Here is a 24,475-nt window from a genome sequence, read left to right on the forward strand (position 1 = left end):
GCCGAGAAGAGGGCTGTGCGCCCCGTGGCAGCAATGAGATCGACAAAGGGCTAGACTACATCGTTACGGTGACAGCCCGTTCATCACCCGTCCAGGAAGCAAGCCACGCGCCACTAACTCGAATTGGCAGCGCAGCTACATGGGGCGCGCCGTTGCATCACCGCCGATGGCGACGAATGCATCACGATTTAATCGTTATAAGCGCTATAGCTGTCGGAAGGACTCGCGGTGAATCGAATGGGCATCGCGGCTATAGAAATGGTTGCGTCATAACCAGGAAGAGCACTGCCGGTGATCCCATCATCGTAATAGCGCTGTTGGTAACGACAGAACGAGACAAACTGACTGGCATTAATGCCTCTCGCAAGAACTTAGCCGATAGATGAACGCATGAGGTGCAGCCTCACACAGTGCTCGCTTCGTCATGACCATGGCTGCCCAGCGAGATTGCGATTAACGCGAACAAAATCATTCTACTTTTCAACAGGAATAATTTCTGAGCTGTAATTCAGCGCACTTAATTCAATGTAGCACGTCGAAGGCGATGGTGCATAACTCGGCGCCTTGACAGACTTCACCGCATGTGAGGCACTCAAATGTTGACACGGAAGCATTGGCTACACTCTTAAACCTGGATGCACAAAGGTTACATCTAATAACTGGAACTTTGCTGGAACTTTGAAACAATTCTACGCTAATAACAAATCGACTGAAATGGCCGCCGCGGTGGCTGAGTGGTTATGGCATTCGGGTGTCGGCCCGAAAGATGCGGGTTCGATCCCGGCCGCGCCGCGGCGGTCGAATTTCGATGGAGGCGAAATTCAAGAGGCCCGTGTACTGTGCGATGTCAGTGCTCGTAAAAGATCCCCAGGTAGTCGAAATCTCTGGAGCCTTTCACTACGGCGTCCCTCAGAGCCTGAGTCGCTTTGGGACGTTAAACCCCATAAACCAAATCAAACAAAATTGACTGAAATGTGAACAACGGTAAAGTTTAATTTAGAAAATTTTATGCGGAACAATGCTCCACTTACGTATATTTAGAACGTTGGTCCACCTATATTATGCAGAACAGTGATCCACATAAACTGCTAAACGAGCCGAGCCGAGCCCTAAGCGCATGCTACTGCATCGGTTTTATGTGGTCGACATCCCTTTTGCTAACTTGTTGAACGGATATAGCGTGAAGCGAGAGCCTGCAGCAGTGCCGGCAGCTCCGAACATCCAGCTCCAAACATCCCCCCCCCCCCCCCCCCGCCCCTTCCCTTCACCACTTTCGTAGACTCCCAGTGGTTGCTTCCAGAACAGCGCCTTTACGCACTGCTTGTTCTGTGGGAGACCACCAGTGATAGAGGCAAGCGCAGCCTGCAAGAAAACATATGCCGCATAGTGAAGGGTATTCGGACAAGCCGGTCGAGTCTAGGACGCGAATAAGTGCTTTTTCTGATTTGTCCCTGAATAGCTCAGTGCAACTAGGGGCGACTGTCGCCGTCTACTTCATTTCGACAGCTGCAGTGAAGACGTTACGAAGATGTCTCTAGGGGTCCTTCCTTGAAAGCGGAATAAATGCACATTGGTCGTTTTCAGCGCACTACTGAGCACTTTCATCGACCTGAACTATATCTACGGTGTAATTCCGTGTCTTCTAAAACTTCCGAATTTGCAATATGCGCAGTATTTGTAGTAGCTAGGGCATCTTGCGTCGTTCGGGTAGATGCGGGTGTTGTGCACCGCGCGTCTGTAACACGGCTCTCGGCTGTCTCCAGCAGGTGCAGCGACGTTCCGAAGTAAACGGGGCAAATGAAGGCTACGGCGAGCTACGCCCTGCTCAGGCCAGCGTCTGCATGCGAATCTCGGATGGAGCGGAAGTAACTGGGGCGCCGAGGTCCCACTCGATTTATCGCTCAGGATAATCAGTACAAGTCGGATAATAACGACGAATAACTCAGTAATACCACTTACGTGAACAAGCCGCGGGTCGGGTGACCGAAAAGAAGAGAACGCCGAGTGTTTCTTTTCTCCTTGCTGTTCACATTCTAGAAGGCCTCTCGTTTGTGACGGATTGTTGCCAACTTTCCCGCTTTTCCACATCACGCTCTGCTGTCGGGAAATCCGTCCAGCGCGCCCTTAGAATCAGCTCCTTCTGATTCATAATGCAACGCGATTTAGCCGCCCACCTCGCTTACTGAGGCTGCTCACGGAGCTCAGAGTTAAACGAAATAAAGTGGACTGCGTAGAAACCCTGGAGTACACTAACCAAACCGTGACGACATCGGAAGAAGAAAGCAAGAAGCGCTTTGCATGCGCCACTCGTTCATAGCGGCAATAGAAGGAACTGATACGATTACACGCTATCCCGTCCGTGTGATAACCTGGAAAAGGAGCCCCGTGTGCGCTACATATTGATCAGCCTCATGCATGATTCAACTCACTGCGACCCGGGGTCAGTAGGAGGCTGCATACATAAGCGTACGTTGTCATTGCGGGAAACGATGAGGGAAGCAGGGCAGCGGATGATCTTGAGTGCAATAAAGGATTTACTGCTAGGGTTGTTGCTTTTGTTCGGGAGTGGAGTGTTCTTTTATTGTGCCGACGGACAGCGGATCAGTCCCCCTCTGGCGCTTGAAGATCGGTCATCCTGAAAAAGCGATGTCTTGCCCCTTCTCATTTCCGTTTAAGACAAAGGAAGCTACCACTCACGGTTGTGGTGCCATCAAATGTCCGTTTACATATTCACATCTCGCTTCTCATCACATCTTCAACTATCACCACCATCTTTCTTCTCCTCTTCTCCTTCCCCAATGCAGAGTAGAAGGCCAGATATTTATCTTTTCGGCCGACCTCTTTGCCCTTCTAATAATTAAACTTATATCTCTACTGCTCTGTACAGAAACTGACTTGTCACTTGTCGGTCGAGTGGTAAGCCCCGCGGATCTCAAATCGTTGATGTGCTGGTCAAGTCGCTTTCGATTTGTTGCAACACGAATATTGTAACGAAGACAGGACTGGCACAGATCACAGTCTCAGCGAAGTCCAGCGCACAGCAGGGAACTCACAAGATGGCGGTCCGAACCACACGCACACTTCGTCTTCATCGTCGGCGCGCTCCCATGAGCACGCGCCATTACCCCCTCCATCAAGGCGGCGGCCCGACGCCGGAAACGAACACGGACAGCAAAGGTAATGTTCGGTATAGACGGCGGACGGCAGAGAATACAGAGAGCTGTTAAGCTGGTAAAGCGGCGGGTTGCAGCCTGTCATGGTAGGGCTTCATGCGCACCACGTGGACAGTCTCGGTCGGATGGCGCCGACGAGGTGAGGAGGTCGTATCCCGCGGAAAAACTTCGTATGTGACATCACTTATACGACGAACCACCTCGTACGGACCGAAGTAGCGTCGGAGGAGCTTTTCGGAGAGTCCGCGGCGGCGCACAGGTGTCCATACCCATACAGAGTCGCCGGGCTCGTACCGAACGCATCGGTGTCGGAGGTTGTAGCGACCAGCGTCGAGTTGTTGTTGATGTCGAATCCGGCACCTTGCGAGTTGGCGGGCTTCTTCAGCCCGCTGGACGAATGTGTCAACGTCAGCGTAGGGGCCGATGTCTCAGTCGTTGTGAGCAGCGGGTAGCATAGCATCCAGCATGGTAGTGACACACCGTCCTTAGACCAGCTGGAAAGGTGTAAGACGGGTAGTCTCCTGTTCTGCCGTATTGTAGGCGAAGGTTGCATAAGGAAGAACTTCGTCCCACGTACGATGCTCAACGTCGACATACATAGCAAGCATATCTGCAAGCGTCCGGTTGAGGCGTTCAGTCAAGCCGTTTGTTTGGGGATGATAGGCTGTTGTCTTCCGGTGACTGGTGTGGGTGAGTTCGAAGAGAGATTGCATTAATGACGCCGTAAAGGCGGTTCCACGGTCCATGATGACGACTGATGGCGCACCATTACGCAAGACGATTGATGTCATAAAAAACTGAGCCACTTCTGCAGCACTAGCGTGGGGGAGCGCCTGTGTCTCGGCGTACCACGTTAAGTAGTCCGTCACCACAACAATCCATTTGTTCCCAGAGGAAGACAATGGGAATGGGCCCAGCAAGTCCATGCCCACTTGTTGGAAAGGTGTTGTAGGCGGTGGGATGGGCTGGAGAAGCCCTGCGGGTTTAACTGGTGGTGTCTTTCGTCACTGGCAGTCACGGCAGGTCCTCACATATTGCTGGACTGATGAGAGCAACTTTGGCCAGTAATACTTCGCACGAATGCGGGCATACGTCCGCGTAACACCCAAATGGCCAGCCGATGGCTCGTCGTGGCAGGCGTGCAAGATTTCTGGACGGAGTTCGGATGGCACAACCAGAAGAAAGGTTTCCGTGTTAAGGGCGAAGTTCCTCTTGTAAAGGACGCCATCTCGGAGACTGTAGGAACCCAAACCTCGAACGAAAAGCCGCGGAACAGCGACGTTAAGGCCCTCCAGATGCTCGATGAGCGGACGCAACTCTGAGTCAGCCCGTTGACGCCGGGGCATATCGGACGACGTGACGAGAGCAAAAAACGGGAAGTCGTCCTCCGTTTCGGCCGGAGCAACGTCGGCAGGTGCACGTGACAAGCAATCGGCGTCATTGTGCTTACGGCCGGACTTGTACACTACCGTGATGTCGTATTCCTGGAGGCGAAGGCTCCATCTCGCAAGCCGTCCCGAAGGGTCTTTGAGATTGGCTAGCCAGCATAACGAATGATGGTCACTGACAGCTCGAAACGAGCGACCATAGAGATATGGTCGGAGCTTGCTAATCGCCCACACTACCGCAAGGCATTCCTTCTCTGTGGTAGAGTAGTTTGCCTCTGCTTTCGAGAGGGAGCGGCTGGCGTACGCTATGACTTTCTCGTTGCCATCCTGCCACTGAACGAGAATAGCGCCGACACCAACATTGCTGGCGTCAGTATGAATTTCAGTGGCAGCTCGTTCATCAAAATGGGCGAGTATTGGGACAGTTTGTAGGCGGCTGCGTAGCTCGTTGAAGGCAGATTCCTGATCATCATGCCACACAAAAGATACATTGTCTCTAGTAAGCATTGTAAGGGGCTCGGCAATTGTGGAAAAGTTTTCAACGAAACGTCTGTAATAGGCACAGAGGCCCAGAAACCTACGAACGGACTTTTTGTCGGTTGGGCGCGGGAACTGTGCCACAGCGGCAGTCTTCTCCGGGTCAGGACGGACTCCGTCAGCGCTTATCACGTGACCAAGAAAACTGAGCTCTTCGAAACCAAAGTGACACTTTTGTGGCTTTATCGTCAACTGTGCCGAACGCAGCACCTGTAACACCATTCGCAGCCGGTTGAGGTGTTCCTCGAAGCTAGGAGCAAAAATGACAACATCATCGAGGTACATTAGGCATGTCTGCCATTTCAGCCCAGAAAGAACGGTGTCCATCATGCGTTGGAAGGTTGCTGGCGCAGAACAGAGTCCAAAGGGTAGCACTTTGAATTCATAAAGGCCGTCAGGTGTCACGAACGCTGTCTTCTCTCTGTCCCTTTCGTCTACTTCGATCTGCCAGTAGCCATTCTTAAGGTCGAGTGAAGAAAAATATTTAGCGTCACGCAGTCGATCCAAGGCGTCGTCGATACGTGGAAGGGGGTAAACGTCACGTTTCGTGACACGATTCAACTTCCGATAATCGACGCAGAATCGCAAGGTGTTATCTTTTTTCTTCACCAATACCACAGGCGAAGCCCAGGGGCTCGTGGACGGCTGGACTACGTCGTCTGCAAGCATTTCTTGCACTTGGGATCGTATAGCCTCCCGTTCCACCGGCGACACTCTGTACGGGTGTTGTGATATGGGGCTAGTCTCCTCGTTGACGATGATGCGGTGTTTGGCTACCGGGGTGCGCCCTACCTTTGATGTCGTGGCGAAGCACTCTGCGAAATCGTGAAGGAGCTCTAACAAGCGCTGCTTCTGACCCACCGACAAGCCGGGATTAATGTCCACGGTAGACAGAACGGTTGCTGCATCGCGTCCGTCCGGCGACGGTAGCTCCAGAGCAGATATTTCTGCGGGCTCAACGAAGTCGGTAACGTATGCGACGGCCGTTCCTTTCGCAATAGGCTGGAACTCTGTTCCGAAGTTGGTGATCAAGAGTGTCGCAGAGCGATCCCGTAAGCGAACAAGCCCTCTTGCAGCGCAGATTCCTTTCTCGAGTAGAAGGCTGACGTTTCTCTCTGCCATAACGTCTCGATCACCGAGCGAGTCACTTTGCACGGGGACCATCATGCTGCACCGCGGAGGCACCGTCACGTCATCAGCAGCAATACGCAGGGCGGGTATCCTGGAGTCGTCTGGGTCGGCTATTTCAATTGCTTGCGTCGGCGAAAACGTCACGGGCGGCTCTTGTAAATTGATAACGGCGCCGTTAGCTTGTAAAAAGTCCAGGCCGAGAATGACATCGCGCGAACAGTGAGGTAGGACAACAAAGTCACAAACGTAAATAAATCCGTCGATTGTAACTCTCCCCGTACACCGGCCAACAGGGGTAATTAGGTGCCCACCAGCTGTGCGAATCTGAGGCCCAGTCCACGCGGTTAAAACTTTCCTCAGTTCTTTTGCTAGCTCGTTGCTCATAACCGAATAGTCCGCTCCCGTATCAACCAATGCCGTAACCGCTAAATCGTCGATATCGACCGGTAAGTTCGAAGCTGCACATCCTTTGTGATCATCACGTGTCCTCGTTTGATAGCCGTCGTCTGGTCGGGAACGCGATGGAGGATGTTCGGCTGTTCGCTCGTCAGCGGCCTTACCTCCGCAGGCCGCTGGGTCTAGTTTCCCCGGCGAGGACTCGGTGAGCGGCTGAAACGGCTTGTCGAAGGACGGGGACTCGGCGAACGATAGCGGGTAGAGGTTGGTGGGCGGTAGTCAGGGCGAGGGAAATCAGTGTGAGTGTGATCCCGGCGCGTTGACAAGTGCTCCTCAAATTCGCGGGACCGTTCGCCATTGGGCGGACAGGGGACTCGTGGATGAAATCCGCGAATTTCAGCTCGACGATAAGGGCACCACCGCAAGATATGGCCAGCCTCACCGCAGTGGTAGCGAAGAGGCCGCTGGTCAGGTGCCCGCCACACGTCCGTCTTCCGCAGCCTGGCTTCGGGCAACACAGGGACAGGCGGGGGCCGCGGCTGGAAAGCAGATGCAGATGGGCTGGTGCTCCAAGGGGCGAGGTCGCAGTTCTGTCGGAGTACCGACGCGTACGTCTGGCGCGGGGCCGTCGGTGTAAGGGCAGCAGGGGCAACAGGTTCAGGAACCACCTGCTGCACTTCCTCTCGGATAATTTGTGCTAACGATGGACACTGCGGCTGCGACTGGGCAGAGAGGCGCATTTTGTGCAGCTCTTCTTTGACGATAGATCGAACCAGCTCCCGAAAGGTGTCAGCGGAGTCGCTGGAGGCTGGCGCAAAGTCGGCAGTTGATACGGTGTTCACGGCGCGATTGTAATAGCGGGCGCATTGTTGCAGGGTCTTTTCGACGGTAGTGGCCTCCGATAGAAACTCCGAAGTGGTGTTAGGTGGGTTTCGCACAAGCCCAGCAAACAGTTCTTCTTTTATCCCGCGCATCAGGTGGCGCACTTTCTTGTCCTCGGCCATGTTTGGATCCGCCCTTCTGAACAGTCGTGTCATGTCCTCATAATACATTGCGACGCTCTCATTGGGTCGCTGGTTCCTTGACTGCAGCGCCGACTCAGCTCGTTCCCGACGGTCGGTGTTGACGTAGGTCGCCAGCAACTGGCTACGGAACCGTTCCCAAGAAGGAAACGTTGTCTCGTGGTTCTCGTACCACGTCCGCGCCGAGTCGTCAAGAGCGAAGTAAACATTGTGCAGCTTCCGCTCCGCATCCCAGCCGTTGTACCTGGCAACGCGCTCGAACTGGTCAAGCCAGTCCTGCGCGTCCTCAAACACTTCGCCATGGAAGGTCGGCGGCGTTCGCGGCTGGAGGACCAGGAAATGAGCAGCTGAGTTCCCGTTGTCAGCCATAGCTGCCGCGTCTCCGTTGCTAGCCATAGGTGCCGCGTCAGTCCTGCGCGTCGCAGCTGGAGCCCTGGTCCTAGGGGATAACGGACCGTACTCTGGTGACTGACCTTGGATTCGGCGGCTCGTACTGCGATGAATCGGAGTCAAATCCGTGTTCATAGAGAGCCTTCGGGGCACGTAGATGTTGGAAAGTACCCAGCACCTCCACCAAAAATGTAACGAAGACAGGACCGGCACAGATCACAGTCTCAGCGAAGTCCAGCGCACAGCAGGGAACTCACAAGATGGCTGTCCGAACCACACACACACTTCGTCTTTGTCCACCGGCACACGCACACTTCGTCTTCATCGTCGGCGCGCTCCCATGAGCACGCGCCAATATATACAGTCATCTGACATGTGTAAGGATACTTTACTCGCAATATCTATTGCTTTGTGTGAGCGACATGAAAAGTCCATTTGCTAACGCCAGTGAGAGTGCACTCTAAACACGAGTGAAAAGAAAGTAGGCTGTTCTCTTTCGCACTTTCTTTTATGGGCAGAGTATGGTGCGCAAGTAGAGGGGTAGAATTTCGGTCATTAAATACACGGAGTGCTTACTCTTGGCAATGGAGGTATAATCCCACCGCTGAGCAATGTAACTTCATACAGCTGGCAATAAAAATAGGCTTTTAAGGGGGGTACTGGGGGTCTGGAGGTTAGCAAAGAGAGGAGTTTGAAACCTCCGTTATAATCTTCGTAACTGCTAGAACTTGGTATGTTTAGAAGCAGGAATTTATTTTCGTGGCCAACGGTAAGTATATTCTAGCAGCATACACTACCCCCCAAGAGGAGTGCGCCAGAGCACAACCTACCCCATTTTTACCCCCATACAGGCTAGTTTGTGTTTGCAGTGTACTGCATTTTTTTTCTCAAAACAGACAGTCAGGAGAAACAGATAAATTCCACTGGTAATACAAGTGATGCCTCGTTCAGAAATCACGTCCTCACCCATTCCGACCCGCCTGCACTCACAGACACTAAGGGCAGTCTATGGATCGACTGTGGGTGGGAGTTCGGGTGTGCACTTAATGGCGAAGATGTCACCCTAAAATGCTACCGTGGACGCAGCATTGTAAAAAGGTATTCTGGTTGATGCTATACTCTGAATTCATTAAGCGCCTGTTTATCTAGCGCAACGGTCGCGCTGAACGACTACCGAAAACATTGAAGCTCGTAGCTTTTATCGGCGGCACCCTAATTTGCGCAGCTCAAGCGAACAAGTATAACAGAGAGAGACGGGCTAGTTGGTGATTATTAGTAGAGTGCATCTTGAAACCGCGCAAAAAAAAAAAAGACAAGGAACGAAGAAGAAACTCCGCGCTCTGTCCTGTTGGTTCCTTCCTCGTCCCTTGTCTTTTTTTCGCGCGCGGTTTCAAGATGCACTCAAGCGAACAAAGCCTCCAAAAATACATAACGCCCACCTCCGTGTGCAGAGGTGCATTTTTTTCTGCCAGTATTTTTCAGTAATAACGCTACATCATTGCTAGAACACTACATCGGGGGCGCCCTGGTCCTGATGTCAGACTGTCCCGTTCAGGAGAATAAATTTCTATGGTTTCTTTCAGTTCGCTTAACGAACGAATAATGTTCGACTGTACTCGAAGCATACAGATATTCAGTGATTGAATTATTCGAGTGGCAAAACCATGGTACTTTGGGCAATATACTTGCCTACATTAGCATCTATTCTTTTCGTTTTCCATGTCTTTTACTCGCAAAAGAGAAAGAGGTAGAGGGAAAAAATGACAAAGACGGAAAAGCGAAACTTAGCACTTAAACTCTGCGTCGAAAACCCGCGCTTCGAATACGCGGGGGCGAAGCAACTCTCGCGCGTGCGGCGTGATATAACCGCATAACCGGAAACGTTAACGCTCGTGCGCGAACTGCACCACAAGTCCGTAATGCGCGGCGTCGCCAATAAAAACGCGCGCCCCCACTTTGCATACAGCGTCTCGGAGGCGCACTTTTCTCTGCTAGCGCCGCCATGCGGTGACACGACGAAGCGCATAACTCATTCCGCTAAGAGCTGCATGGTTGGCTCGCCCGCTGGAGAGAGGCGCTAGAGTTGTGAACTTAAAATAAGGAAAAAGCGTGCGATCCTGCCAGTGAATTAAAGCTTCGCGTTGCCCGTAAACAGTGGCCAAAACTTCCTCGAGGGAGCACTTAGTCGAGTACAACCTCGATCTAATCTCGATTCGCCATGCTCGGGAATAATTTAGTGCGCTTCAGAGACAACTGTTTTTTTCCGAAAGAAGGTCTTTAAACTACGCGGTTCTTGCAACTGCGGAGGAGCGAAGAAATGCTTTTCTTTGTTCACTGGGACAACTTGCCCTCTTTGAGAACTCCTTAACGTTAAAGCCGGCAGTCACAACCGTCAGCGCGCAATTGTTTTTATGATACTGGGTGTGTAAGCGATTCGCTGCTTGCAACGCAGTTAACAACGCGAATTTAATGTGAGCCAGAGAACAGAGGCAGAAGCGCAGGGTACTTTAAGCGGGAGAAGTTGTAATGTTGGGTTATAACGAGCAGTAACTTGAAGACGCATTTTTTGTTTTACAGGAAAGACAACACAAAACACATTATAATGAAAATAAAACTCTTTTCACGATTCAAGGAGATCTTGAGAGCCACAACGCGTGGGCTATGAGGCAGGAAGTAGTGAGAGGGTCCCGAATTAATTCCGACCTCATGGAATTCTTTCATGCACCCTAATCTGAGTATGCACGGACGTTTCAGATGAGCTACCGCGGCGAGTGAAATTAAAAAGTACGCTAGTATAGTTTTTTTATTACTCACTGAGTCATGTGCAAGTTGCACAAACCGAAGGCATAGAGCGAGAAAGCAGAAGTGAAGGCTGGGAGATTATCAAGAAAAAATTTCTGGTTGACTGCCGTGCCTTGGAAAAAGAGAAGAGGATTCAAAACGCTATAAACGAGGAAAGAAATGGATTAAATAAGAACGAAAGAATAAGAATAGTCTTGTGCATCTCTCAAAGCTTAAGAGCGCCGCGTAACTTTCACCAGATTCTCCAAGCTGACAGTTCGTTGTCGAGAGTGAAAGTGGTCTATACAGCGCACTAGTTGTGTCTCTGGATGCCCCTGCGACGCCTTACGGCATAATCGTCAAGCAGGAGCACCACGGATCGAAGAGAAGAAACTAATATGATTTTAGATAATGACAGTCACCCTTTCCCCTATATCGGCAGCAGGTATCACTCGGAAACTGCGGGGCGTTGAAGTATACCCGAAGCTCGATAGGTGTACGCCACTTTTTTTTCTCGCAGCATATCTCTTCGCATGTACAGGGTTGATCAAAAATTCCCAGGCCACAGGGTCTGCTTTTCGTCCGTATATCCTGGCACTTGAGATGCCGATAAAGCTGTCACGGTTGTAAGAGGTTAAAACGATGCTTCTTTTATCCTCCACAGATATTCTGAGTTTCGCCGATGTCGTAACTGCCAGACTATATACTGCTCAAAAGCAGACCCTGTGGCCTGGGAACCCCTTTTGTAAAAGGGTGCGTGCTAGAGGACTGCTCACTGCCTTTTTACTCCCATATAGGCGTATTCCTGTTTGGGGTCTATGCAACGAGAGCTTTCACAAGCCTGGGTCCCGAATCTCGTCGCAAAGACAGATTTTGATTTAAATACCGGAGTTTTACGGATATACCGAGAAAAATTAATTTTCTTTGCTTACTTAAAAAACTACGCGAAGTGCTTGAGAGTAATTAAAACTGCGTAGTGTACCACGGTGCTCGCTTTAGCACGAATGACCTCACTTTCCACCTGGGACGCCAATCAAAATTCTTACAGCGCGTCCGAACCCACAAAAGCGAGGCTTAAGTAGGTTTAAAGCTTTTTTTTTTCATGTCCGTTAAAAAATGATCTCAGTTTACACTGTTTTAGGCTTGTGTACCAGAAAGTGTGGTGTGAAGAATAAAAGACATAATTTCTTAAAGATCCCCAGGTGATCAAAATTATTCCGGAGTCCTCCACTACGGCACCTCTCTCTTCCTTTCTTCTTTCACTCCCTCCTTTATCCCTTCCCTTACGGCGTAGCTTAGGTATCCAACGATATATGAGACAGATACTGCGCCATTTCCTTTCCCCCAAAACCAATTATTATTATTATTCAAGTTCGCACAGCAGGCCCCAGAGTGAATGAAGAAAGTTGATTACAAAATCTGTCGACCGAAAACTACTTATTGAGGTGTCGCAGAATGCTAGAAATATCACATTATACTGGAAATCCTTGGTTCACCCTCACGGTTTGTCACACTGTGTCATAACGTATTTTCGAAAGCGTGTGAAAGAAAACAATGAAAATGTCGCAACTCCGCACACTGGAAGGCAGCGAAATTAGCCGTCACTGTTTACGCTATGTCAGTTCATAAGAAAAAAAATAATGTTCATCGAAAAATTTATGGTCACAAAACACAAAAGAATAAATAAGCGTTTAACTTCTGAACACTGAAACTGATCGTTTCTTTAGTTAGTCCACAGCTCCCGAAATGTAACTTCTGCCACTCTGTGAATATAAGCGATCTGAACGGAAGCCGAACAAGAAAACTCTGAAACAACAAAGTCATTATACCCTAATCCGACAATACAAACAGAGAAGAGTGAAATAGGGTCTTTCGCAACAATTGAGGTTCTTTTATCGGTAGATAAATGTGAGCTAGAGAGCCTGGAGGAACAAAGAGCCTGATGGTGAGGAAATGTCACTGCCATGTAACTCGAAGATATACGACTCGGCCTGAAACAGAAAAGTAAAAAAAAATCGGAAAGCAAACCCGAGATCGCTTGCAAGTTACGTAAGAGAGCGAGCAGTGCGAATAGTTTCGGCAAGCGCAGTGGAACAAAGAAACAAAAAAAAAACAGAGGCGAAAAGAAGAAGAAGCAGAGGATGAAAGAAAACGTGACTAATTGTCCCCGTTTTTCGTGTATTAAGAAGGCGGAAACGGGGCCACGGGCGCGACACCTTCCTTCGAGCCGTAATGCGGGCTCGACCGATCCCCTCTAAAGTTTCGGCCCAAAGCTCGTTTTCTCTGTTCGCCGTTCATCTTGCGGAAAAACAGTGGGTCGACAACAACGACGTCAAAGGAAAGGGCTTAAGAGCGCGTAAAGTGCAAAAAAAAAAAAAAAACGAAGCACAACGGCAAAAAGAGAGATTTGACCGGTAGCCCATTATGGGATTTGTGACGCTCTTTCTCTGTCTCTCTACGCAGTAGAAACGTCACGGAAAGGAAACACACTGGACACAAAGGGAAAGAAAAAAAGAGGAATAATAGAAGAAAGTACACAGTGAGCACAAATTCTGTCGAAAAAAATATAAAGAAGGCCCAAGATGGGAATCAGACAGAGAAAGAGTATTCCCTTCGCTACTCCAGCCTGACCTCCGCATGTTCCCCTCTCCCCTCTCCCCTCCCCCCTCTCTCTCTCTCTCTCTCTCTCTCTCTCTCTCTCTCTCTCTCTCTCTCTCCGCCTCTTCTCTTGACTATCCTTGCTCCGTTAGAAGTGGTGAACGCACGTCCGAGCACTTTAGCTGCGCTAGCTGGGAAAAAAAAGAAATACACAAAAATGGAATGAAGGAATGAAATAAAAAATAAATAAACAAGAATAATCAGAAAAAAGAGAGAAAGAGAGAGGCACGTAGCCCTTGTCCGTGCTCTCGCCCTCTTCTTTATTCTCTCTATTCTGTGCTTCTCTCTCACTGGTGCCGCCGGTTGTTCTTTCTTGTCTTGGCGCAGTTCCCGCGGTCTCGTATAGGGGGACCGAACAGAAGAGATATTTGTCGTCCGGGGACCGCGCGGTCCAAACAAGACGAGGGGCGCTGCGGGCGTAGAGCGAGCGCCTGACCTAACGGAGGTGGCGCGCGCCCCAAGAGACTGCAGACACGTACGGCAGAGCATCGACTCCCGTTGGTTTAGTCGGAGAAAAGGAACTTTGTTTGCCGCCTCGTTAGCCCGGATGAGACACTATTTCTGCCGCTGCGGGGTTTACTGAGGGGGTGCTATATACTACTATTACTGTTATTAACGAGTGTAAACACGCCGCTGCTCGAGTTCGAGAGCCCCAAGCTTACTCTGAGAAATACTCAAGTATATGAGTTTGTTTTCACATTCGCTCAAGAGCTGGGACATTGGGAGACTCTGAAGGAACTATGAGGAAGAAAACTTGGACGGTTTTTCACCTTTCATGAACAGTCTCGGATCAAGGACACAAAAGTGAACGGCAGTTTAGCAGCCGCCTGAAAGCTTTTGAAGGGCCCTTGAACATACAAGTTTATTTTTTTTAGATTTTTGCTCTCCTCACAGTATCGGTATCACGGGGTCACCTTCACGTCAGGCCTCGCTATGGATGGAACGTATGCCACGATGCACGAAGATAGAAGGGCGCGACGAATGTAGCGCCGCACCCTACACTTCAAACAGAAAGGAGTAAAAAGATAGTATGTAGTCATCTAGAACACACCCTTTTATAAAAGGGTGTGCGCTAGAGAAGACCTTTCTCTCTATTCACTACCACAGAGGCGTATTAGTGTTTAGAGTGTAGCCGATACAGCCCTTTTGACACGCGTCCGACAATCAAGCAGTCCCCCGACATAATGATTCTTTAGCCTGAGTGCTATACGACGGCAGCACAAGTTATAATCTGAGGACTGAAAGGCGCGTTTCAGGAACTTTCACATATATAGGTACATTGCAGAATTTTAATGACAAAGACGCTATTTTCAATATTAAAACAGATACTGTAATATGCTGGGCAAGACAAAAAATAAAATGCAGGTATCGCCACCACCGACCTTTTCGCAAGCAAACTGCGTTGATGTGAAGACAGTGTTTGTAGCGCAGATCCCTGAGGATACAATACAACGCCATTCGCTTTCAAACGGTGATTACGAAGTCCTTTTTGGTATTGACGTCAAGGAGTATGAACCGAGTGACTGAAAAAAAATCCATTTAAAACAACGATTCTCTCAGCAATAAATGCGCCATTTGCTGTCGGACAAACGTCAACACAGCCAGAGAGAGCAACAGAATCGATTTTTGCCCCGAACAAAAACTTGGATGCCGTTTTTTTTTTCACTGGTCCTTCAAAGAACTTGGAATGGTAGAAATTAAACCCGCGTCCTCCACTTTCCCGTACAGGAAGTAACGCATCGATAGTGTTGTGCTCTTTTGAGACTGCCTCCAAGGGCGTTCAGAGCACAGTAGTTACAAGACCAATCAGCGCGCGTCTTTGACAGCGCGCGAAACGCCTGGCGGCATATACGCCACATGAGCGGTGCAGCTGCAGGTGGCCAGCGCGACGTTTACCTTGCGCGAAACTGCTACCTTTCATTAAGGCTGTCAACTGGGCGAGTTGGTACTGATTCATATTTGAACAGCGCAATAAAACTACGGGACACAACGAAGAATGGACACCACAAGCGTTGAGTTTTATTGCGCTGTTCAAATATGAACTGCTACCTTTACAGCTCACGCGATAGATGCACATCGTACTATCTAATGCCACGATGGCACTCTCCTTTCGCTAAGTCGCTTTCTAAAACCGACTCGCACCGGCGTGCCTCCCAGTGGTACGTGAGCATCTGGGGGCATGAGTCGACCAAAGTTGGCGCGATCACAGAAGAAGCAAGAGGGCATCGCGGTTAACGTGACCGTGACGTCACGACCTGGAGGTTCGCACTCGCGAAGCCCATGGAGTAAAACATAGATGAATGGACGTAGATGGAGGTGAACTTGACCAAGCTTTTGTGAGCCCGATCGTGTGACGCAATGGCGTCAAGACCCCGAGGTGCGCACTCGCGAAGCCGCTGTGCCGCTAACGCCGAAAACGCTTGTTCACAAGAATAAGGTTCCGTTATTTTTTCTCTTCACCCCACACAGCCGGGTTTCGGTTGGGTATCCGTCCAGAGCGAGGGAAATTCGTATCGCTATACCCTCCTCCCCTTTTGAAGTTAAGCGAATGTAACGAACCACCACCGTTAGCACGTGACGAATACTCCTATAAAATTCGTTGTATTGGCGGCGCTTCTTAACTGAGCACAGTTTCGCGAGTCAGACTTACAAAGAACCATCCACTTATTCAGGTATGAGCAGCAGATGCAGTAGCATTGGCTCGCATATCCAAAAACAAGAAAACTCTTAAACCATGCGCTCCGCTGAGAGAACCCGATTTATATCGTGGATGGCATAGACATCGAAGGAAGATATCTTGTGACTAATATGATGCTTTTGGCCACTTGCCCGCCTGTTCAATCCTATTTCATCGGCGTCCAGGGTGAATTCTGCCGGATGTGTTGCACTGGAGATAGGTGAAGCTGAAACGCCATGAAGGGAATACAGCGAAGTGGAGATGAGTTATAGGGAGGGAAGAAATGATCACCCCTATCTCGTAGAGATGTTAGCTATTGAGCTACGTTCAATCAGCAAAGGGGCTGCCCGAGCGTAATCCAAACCTAGGAGACTACGCTTACGTGAACTCTATGCATAACTATGGTAGGGAGAGATTTTCGCACGCACTTTTTCCTTAACAACAACAAAAAAAAGAAGCGAAGACTACGCTCACCTTCCAGGAAAAAAGTCTGCTCCCTCAAGCAGCCTACTTAATTCCGTGACTCGGATATGGGACGTTAAATAAGGTTTTTTTCTCTCTTCCACTCGTTGCATAAGAGCCGGGTGCAGGAGGTCACTTTCTACCCTTACCCTTGCTCAGCTTTACCGCTACTCGCGCCGTCCTAGGATTTGCCCGCGGTTAGATGGCAGAATAAGTCAGCGAGACCAACACAAATTTGTTTCGAATACAGAAACAAACGCAACATGCTACGTCCCCTCCAGTAGAACACTACCCTCCCGGCCTCCTGTACAAAGAGCAGGGAACAGGACAAATGGCCGCGCTGACCTTCGCCGCTTTTTAGCAGCCGGATAAAAGAGCGGCTCTGCTGTGGAAATGAACGAGAGAAGAAGGCATAGCCGTTTCCGCGCGTCGGAGTAAGTAAAAGCAGGAAGAGGCTCCTTCCTGGGTTCCATCACCGAGAGAGAGAGAGAGAGCCATGGAAACTGCCAGTGGGCCCGTCGCCGTGACGGCCTGCTGTATACGAAGCACACTCACTACTAAAGCAGAAGTGGCAAATGTGCAGTGGCCAAACAAGCTGAGAAGGGCAGTAGAGGACGTAGTAGTACACACATTTTTGTGCCGCAACCGCTATGGGAAATGGACGCGTCTCGGTCTGGGGCTTTCTTTCTCGGCAAAGTGCGTTCCGAAGAAAGACAGGGGAGGGGAAAGAGCTTGCAGTGGCTGTTTTTACCCTCTAGAGTTCCAAAAGATCCCTGCTTTCTACAACCAATGAGAAAGCCTCCCTGAAACGCGTTTTATATATGAGGGACTTTACAGCGCGGTGAGGGGAGGGAGAGGTTGCGGAATAGATTCACCTCAAAGCTCGAGTTTCGGTATCTCTTCTTGTTTCCGAAGGGCAACGCATTACATAGGCTCCCCTCTGTCCACTCTTGGTCTTGCAAACGGTTTTGTAAGCCCGCACAAAAAAGACATTTAGGATCACCCAGTTCCGGCTGCTGGTCTTCTCCCTGTAGTTCTTCAGCAGTGCTCCATTCACCTCTTAGTGCCCGCCTCGTTATAAGGCAGCGTGCCGTGTCCACGACAACACCATTTCGAAGCCTCAAATAGGCTTTATCTGTAGGTTAATAATTTTTTTCTCTCGCAGAACCCATGCTTCTGCTAGCCTTTATGACTAGGGTCGCGTCCGAAGTTACTGCCAGAGATTCCGTTTTTTTCCATCTGCCCGCCTACAGAGCGGCTGAAAAAGCCGGAAGGACGAACGGAGGCGAATCCCGGTAGCACCACTTCCCGCGCACTCAATCATTCCTCAAAGACCTCGCGCAAAGGCGGGAGGAAATGGATGCATGCCTCTCCGACCCTTCGCTATCGTCAGTGTCTGAGAAGCAGATGTGCAAACCACGCCGTGTCACAGATAAGTTGTGAGCTGGAAAGACTGTTCAATGAATGGTGCTAAATGCTTAGCTGTCACGCTGTTTCGGACATGTTTATCGTAGGTGCTTTGTGACGAGTCTTTCACCCTGTATTTTCTTCCGTAGATCTTTTCTTACTCATGACAGCCATGCAGGAACCTCGGTTTCTGCTTTCTACACGTACTGTTTCGGCAAAGAGCCCTCGCAAAGTGGCACCTTTTTGGCCAGTAGCCAGCGTACATCATCATCAAATCGTCATTAGTAGGACATAGAACATACAATCCATTGCCCCCCCCCCCCCCACCCCCGCACACACACACAAACACACGCTGAAGGATATGGCGAATGTTTCTTTAGTTCTGAACACGTAACCTTGGGGTCGGAATGACGAGCAAATTGCTCCTTGGTGATGAAAAGCACAAGAGTTGCGATGTGGGCTCGTTGGTTCATATTCTAGGTCATCTAGTAAAAAAGAACGGAGCAGAAATGATAAAAAATCAACAGAACTGGATCTCACTAAACAGAACTGTATCGTTAATCGTTTTGTATTGTCTCTGCGCTGCGTTTTTCTCGTGATGAGATACTTTTCATTCGTAAAAAGGGTGTTTGGTACGTTAACAACATATGGCGCTCAAAACTTCCCTCTAAAGCTATTTAGATATAAGCAGCCTTACTGGCTGCTACCATGTTCCCTCCATTCTCGCACCCCTGAATAAAATGCCAGCCGTGAGCGGTGTACCAAGGCATAATACCTCATTCCACTTGATATTACATGTCTGGTGGTTGAGGTTCAGCATGCCTGCTTGGTCCTTGTGTTTAGTTTCGCTTCGTGTTGCTAACTCTTACTCTTCAGCTTAGTGTTGCTGAACCAAACGGCCTTAAAAATATTACGGACAAGTTGTTTGCCCATGTATTATGTCAAAGTTCTGGTGTATGCTGCGTTCTAATATGTAAGTTTTTCTTGGTGTGTGTTTGACCACTTTTTTACAAGAAATAGTCGACTCCAAAACTAGGCACCAAGCTCTCTTTACATATTATTCTAAAAAAAGCGGGGGATGGGGGAAGGCATATACAGAGGAATTTACTTCGTTTTCATTGTTCCGATCAATGTGAAGGCACTTACGTCCCTCTGCTCTTCCAAAAACAAACAAGATATGTAAAAAGGAGTCCACACTTGCGATCTATTTTATCTGCTTGTTTGCATCGTTCAACGGAAATGCCGAAGCGCGGGACAAATGCAAGGTACGCGCAGGTAGGCGAGCTCTGAATTTTTCAGTGCTTCCTCTCCGGGGGGCCAGTGGTCCGAGCCAGAGCTTGTTTGCAAACGCGACGTTCAGTCACGTACCGGGATTCGAGGTAGCCTGCCGCGCATTCGCCTGACGAGCCAATAGAGAACAGTTCACTTCGGACAACCTAACCAGCTGCAGGCGCGGACGACAGAGAAAGACTAGTCCACAGAATGCCCCCGCGAAGGAACCAGGGCTTCAGCGCAGCACAGATATCGAGCGAGCCGTAAGCATTTGACCGCGTCAGGGGAGAACCAACGTTGCTGAAGTCGCCATCCCACTGAACAAACAAAAATAAAAAGAACCAAAAATACGCAGCGCCCCAATCGAAGAGAGCCCGGAAAAAAAGTTGAGGGGAAGGAGACAAACTGAGATGAAACAAAGCCCACGTATGTACACCTACGTGGGTGAGCGTGGGTGCGTGCGCGCTGAAAGTGGTTTTTCGCGGGAGTATGGAAACACTACTGAAGCTGACGCTCCGCATTTCCAAAGGTAGCAGCCTAGGGCCTCAGAAGGCACAGCTTGGATGATCTCACGCAGGAAGATCTCCCAGCAAATCCTATCGCGTGTGTGTGCTGTTCATACGCATGCAAGACACCTTCGGTAAATCGTAGCATCTACCCGAAACATGCTAGGTAAGCAGAAATACAACAGTGGCTAATTGGTTATGCAATTTGTAGCGAAGAAGGCGAGTTTTAGTGATGCAAGAGAACAAGATGAATATGAAATTGCTCAGGTACAATCAGGTAACGTTTTGCGCAAAACAAACGGCGGACCCACCAACGTAAACCGTGTTGTTCCTGTGCACTTTCCTGTTTGTCTTGTTCTTGCGTATCATTACAGGACCTCATTTATCGTTCATCGATGCATGACGAATGCTTGCCCACGCTCAGGAAGGTAATGGTTTCAGAACGCTGTTATACTACAAAAAAGCAGCGACGGCAGTCAAAGCTGCTATCGGCTATCTCAGTGCTTTTTGTCTTTTTTTAATAACCAGACTTCTTCACCAAAATTCCTACGCATTGGCACAATTTCTTACCGAAGCAAGGCGAACAATATGACAGCTGTTGCGCTGTGGAGGGCCGGGCGCTGTCAAAACTAGACAGACAACTTTTCGCGTGGCCCGAGCTGCTAGCAGAGCCTATGACATCTATAGTAGTCCGAGACAGTCGGCTGGAAGAGACCAGATTTTATATTCCACTATCTTAGGCTATACAGAACTCCCAGAGCGGTACGACAGCGGCACCAGGCTCTCCGGTAAAAACTGAGACCTAGGCAAAGGGGCCTATTTAATTTTGACAGCAAAAGCACATGCGGTTTGTTGAGTAGTATTCCGCCTCGCGAAAACCTTAAAGCAATGTCTACACTAGACTTGGCCATCTGCCCTGCTAAGCGTTGCATTGATCACCGAGAGAGGATGGAAGAGGGGGCAGACTGACCTTTCGCAGAGCCTGAGGGTCCAGGAGGCGATGATCCATAGGGAGACCATGAAGACGAGGAGCACCGTGCCGGGGCAGATGGTCATCAGGGTCTTGAGCACGAAGCGCGTGTTGAAGTTGATGCGGTTGAGGGCGCCAATGGAGCGTGACGAGGCGTCCGTGAACAGCTTCGAGTGGAGCAGCATCACCCGGCAGATGAGGTACAGTCGCAGGAACATGGGCAGCGAGAGGGTCACGTCGACGGGCACGTCGCGCGACCGCACGCGGTTGCCGTGGTTGGCCAGCTTGGTGGTCCACGTGAAGCGCTGGTCCCCCGGCACAGGGTGCACAGCGCACACGCACAGCTCGGCCAGGATCTGCGCCACTCGCCGCGGAGTCATGGCGATGCGCCAGTCGTCCGCGCAGTTGTCGATCATGAACAGCTGCGAACGAAGAGGCCAAGGGCTTAAGGAACGTCTAACAGTGATTGGGTGCATGCAGGCTAGTTGCAGTCACATTGACGCTTGAAGATCCTGAGCAACCCTGAACATAGAAGACGTAGACACTGGAACAAGTGTCAACAGCTTCTGAAGTGTTTGAGCCTTGTGGTGCTTATGTCCACGCCTACCGTGTTGAAGGTTGCGAAAAATTTTCAAAAAGAGAAACGCTTCATGGACCGGTACTCAGCAGTGGCAAAGGAACAAGGACATGAGGTGAAAATGGTAGGCGATGATGTTATAGTGCAATGAATCACATGAGGACGTAATGCATGCGTCCACGCGCTCGCGACCTTGCGCACATGCCATAACACGGGCCTGAGGGGTAAGCGTTCAACACGTAATGCGACGTTCACGCATACACGTTACAGCAAAGACGTCATCGAAAAGCCTTAACACGTGTCGCACAAGCATGCATGGACACACGTGAATGGTAGGGTGATGGCAGGCTAGTCAACTGTACGTACGTCAAGATAAGGTGCGCAGAATGGCAACGGAACAGTACAAATATAGATAAAAAACTGGATGCCTCTTTGGTATTCACCGAGGCCTTTCTGTTAGCTAAAAGTTTGTACAGGCTACGAGAGCTGCGTGCTTGAACGAAAGTGGAGGGTTGGTATTAGAGTGCACAAGAGAAGTATCTTGAGATCTGCTCCGTCTTGCCGCCGAGAGCGAACAGCGCCACACAACGAAGCCTCAGCTACACTGATCGCGGAGCAACAACCCCTGCACGTTCCTGCACATTCAGCATGCCTTCTGTTTTAGTGCTAGCAGGGAAAACAAACAGTGCTACCCTTGTTACCGGACCGAGCGAAATCTTCTTACCTCTGTCAAGGCTACATTGAACAGCGGACATTCATCAGAAAAGTGCCGCGTTAACTGGCTCTAAAATTTTCGATCACTTAAAGGAAATGTTCAGTGCATGAAAGCGAAACAAGTGTGTCGCGTCCACCAGCGGTCTCTTAAATGGTAGCGTTCGAGTTGATTTGACGCGGTCGGAACTACCTGTCGAGTACGTGAAAAAGAGAGCGGCTCGCCGCAACTTAAAAGTACAGCCTTCGTATAAAGTCTGAGCCCACTTCGTTCGTAGTTCAGCCATGTAGTGGGGCCCGTACACAAGCACTCCTCGCACTCAAAAGTTCGGGGCGGAGAGGACGACAGATCTTCCAACCTACTGGAGGTCTGGAACTCTTGGGGTACAATACCGGACTCACTGCACGGCCCAGCAACAACTCTGGTGGCCTGGCAGTTTTAGGCCGAAGCTGTACGGTAAAGGCGACTTCAGGCACGACCCACTGGCCAACTCGGCCCACTTCCAAATCGAATCAGCCCGCTTGGCGAGCTGGGCGCAAACGTGGCCCGGCTGATCAATGGAATTTCTAAATCGAACTGCGCTCACGTCGAACTCGTGAGAAGCGTTAGCGCGAACCCAATAAGACTGGGTTGAGTTAAACATTGAGCCGAGCAATAATAGCCTAAACTCGACCCACGTGCGCTGGCTGTCCACAACTTGATCACTCCAGCTACTAGCATGAAAGGGAAGTATCGGCAGCATTCGCTCCCGGCCTTTCTAGAAAATCAAGTGTTTACACTAGTGAACACACATAATGCAATATCTAACGGAAGGAGGCAGCATAAATTGAAGTAGAGAAATGCGATAAGAAAGTCTGCTAGGGATAAGATGGCCCCGGCAGGAATGAGCAGAGATAACTGGACAACGTTTGCCTTGCATGGGACTTAGATCAGATGATGTTGAGGACGATGGATGGATAGAAGAAACTGTACACAAAAATAGTCCCTAGAAAGCTCCCGGAGCACGTCGTCAAGCGTGAAAGTTTTCTCAAGCAGGCTCTTGTTTGTTAGCTGCTGCTCATCAGATATTCAGAAAAAAAAGATCACTCAAACCCATCGAGCCTGTATCGAATTTTTCCTTATGATGGACGTGCCTAATAAGTAAGAAAAAAACTCGGTGAGAGTTGCAGAACCACGACTACAGGCAGCGCGTCTGCCCTCCCACCTAAAATACAGGCGAGCACGCGATCTCTCCAGAGAACGCTTTTCGATTCACGGCCAACCGGCGGAAAAATATGAAGCCCGGAAACTCGTATCCTGCTGCTATGCAGCCTTTCAGGAAATGCCCTTCGTTCACATTTCGATATCGCATACTCTGAGCGTGTCGTTTTCATCTGAAGAGAGTGGACTATTTTTTAGCGCTTGCCACGCGCGATGCGTCTGTAAGAATAAAAACAAAGAACAACAACAATAACAAAAAAGAACCGGCAAGAAGACCACACAACGAATCAAATCACTTTCGTTGAATTCGAAACAGTCTTTGTTTTGGCAAGGCGCATTCAAACCGCTTAACAAGGAAGAAATGGCATACAGCAAACGGGAACGCAGCATATCACGCACCAGGGGCCGCCCCGCGATAACAAAGGGAAAAAGAGAAGAGAAATGGAAACAGGATGAGAGGGCGGCGGGGGGGGGGGGGGGGGGGAGCACAAAAAAATTGAGCGGCAGCGGAAGAACTCGCCAAGCGCATTGCTCGCCACGAATCTTTCCTTTGCTGGCACGCTACTGTGACGCGATTTACAAAATCATTAGGCAGATAAAAACCCTTTTTTTGTCGCTCCAGGGGCTTTCCTGCCTCAGCGCCTTCGCCCGCACTGAATAAAAGTGAAATAACAAAGGCGCTGAAGTTCCGAAACGGTTAATTATTCTGCGCTATCTGCTCGCGGCGCCGAAAACTGTTCGTTCCAGATATATTGAGGGCGCTGAAAAGATTTCATTTATTTTGGAGCCGTAGTGCAGTTGCTCGATTTTTTTTTTTGCGTTGAAAATGCTTGTGGTGAACTTAAGAAAGCTAAGAGAAGGAAGATAAACTCAGCGTCCGCTCAGCAGTCTTCACGAGAAGCTCTTGCTACCCGAAAGAAAAAAAAAAGATTTGATGCGATCATTGCATGGGCACGTGTGGACACGTGACCTCTTCAAACTTGTGTGAAAGTTTTCGCCGGAATAGTAAGCAGCAACCGCGCAATTCAAAAACAAGCATAGAAAGCAAGAAGTAAAAAAAGAATGTCGGAAGCGGAGATCACGCTGGCGCGGCGCTGTGTTTACGGCCTCCAATCGAAAAGTGTGCCCATTAAAAACTCATTTACAGAACCCCTCAACAAACCCCAGAATTTTGCAGCTGCGTTGTATACAAGCACTCGCAAAGAAGAGGAAGAGC

At 49.8% G+C, this 24,475-nt stretch overlaps 1 protein-coding gene across 4 annotated transcripts in view; it reads right to left on the minus strand.

Annotated features, from left to right (window-relative positions):
- The window catches only part of SK (small conductance calcium-activated potassium channel), a 202,563-nt gene that overhangs the window by 41,751 nt on the left and 136,337 nt on the right, over positions 1–24,475 (minus strand). For all 4 annotated transcript variants that reach the window (XM_077654683.1, XM_077654682.1, XM_077654681.1 and 1 more), the window contains one exon: positions 20,771–21,192. In XM_077654683.1, the coding sequence (XP_077510809.1) occupies positions 20,771–21,192 (422 nt within the window). The remainder of the gene's footprint in view (positions 1–20,770; positions 21,193–24,475) is intronic.

Source organism: Amblyomma americanum, chromosome 2 (assembly GCF_052857255.1).
Source record: "Amblyomma americanum isolate KBUSLIRL-KWMA chromosome 2, ASM5285725v1, whole genome shotgun sequence".
NCBI classification, from domain to species: Eukaryota; Metazoa; Arthropoda; class Arachnida; order Ixodida; family Ixodidae; genus Amblyomma; species Amblyomma americanum.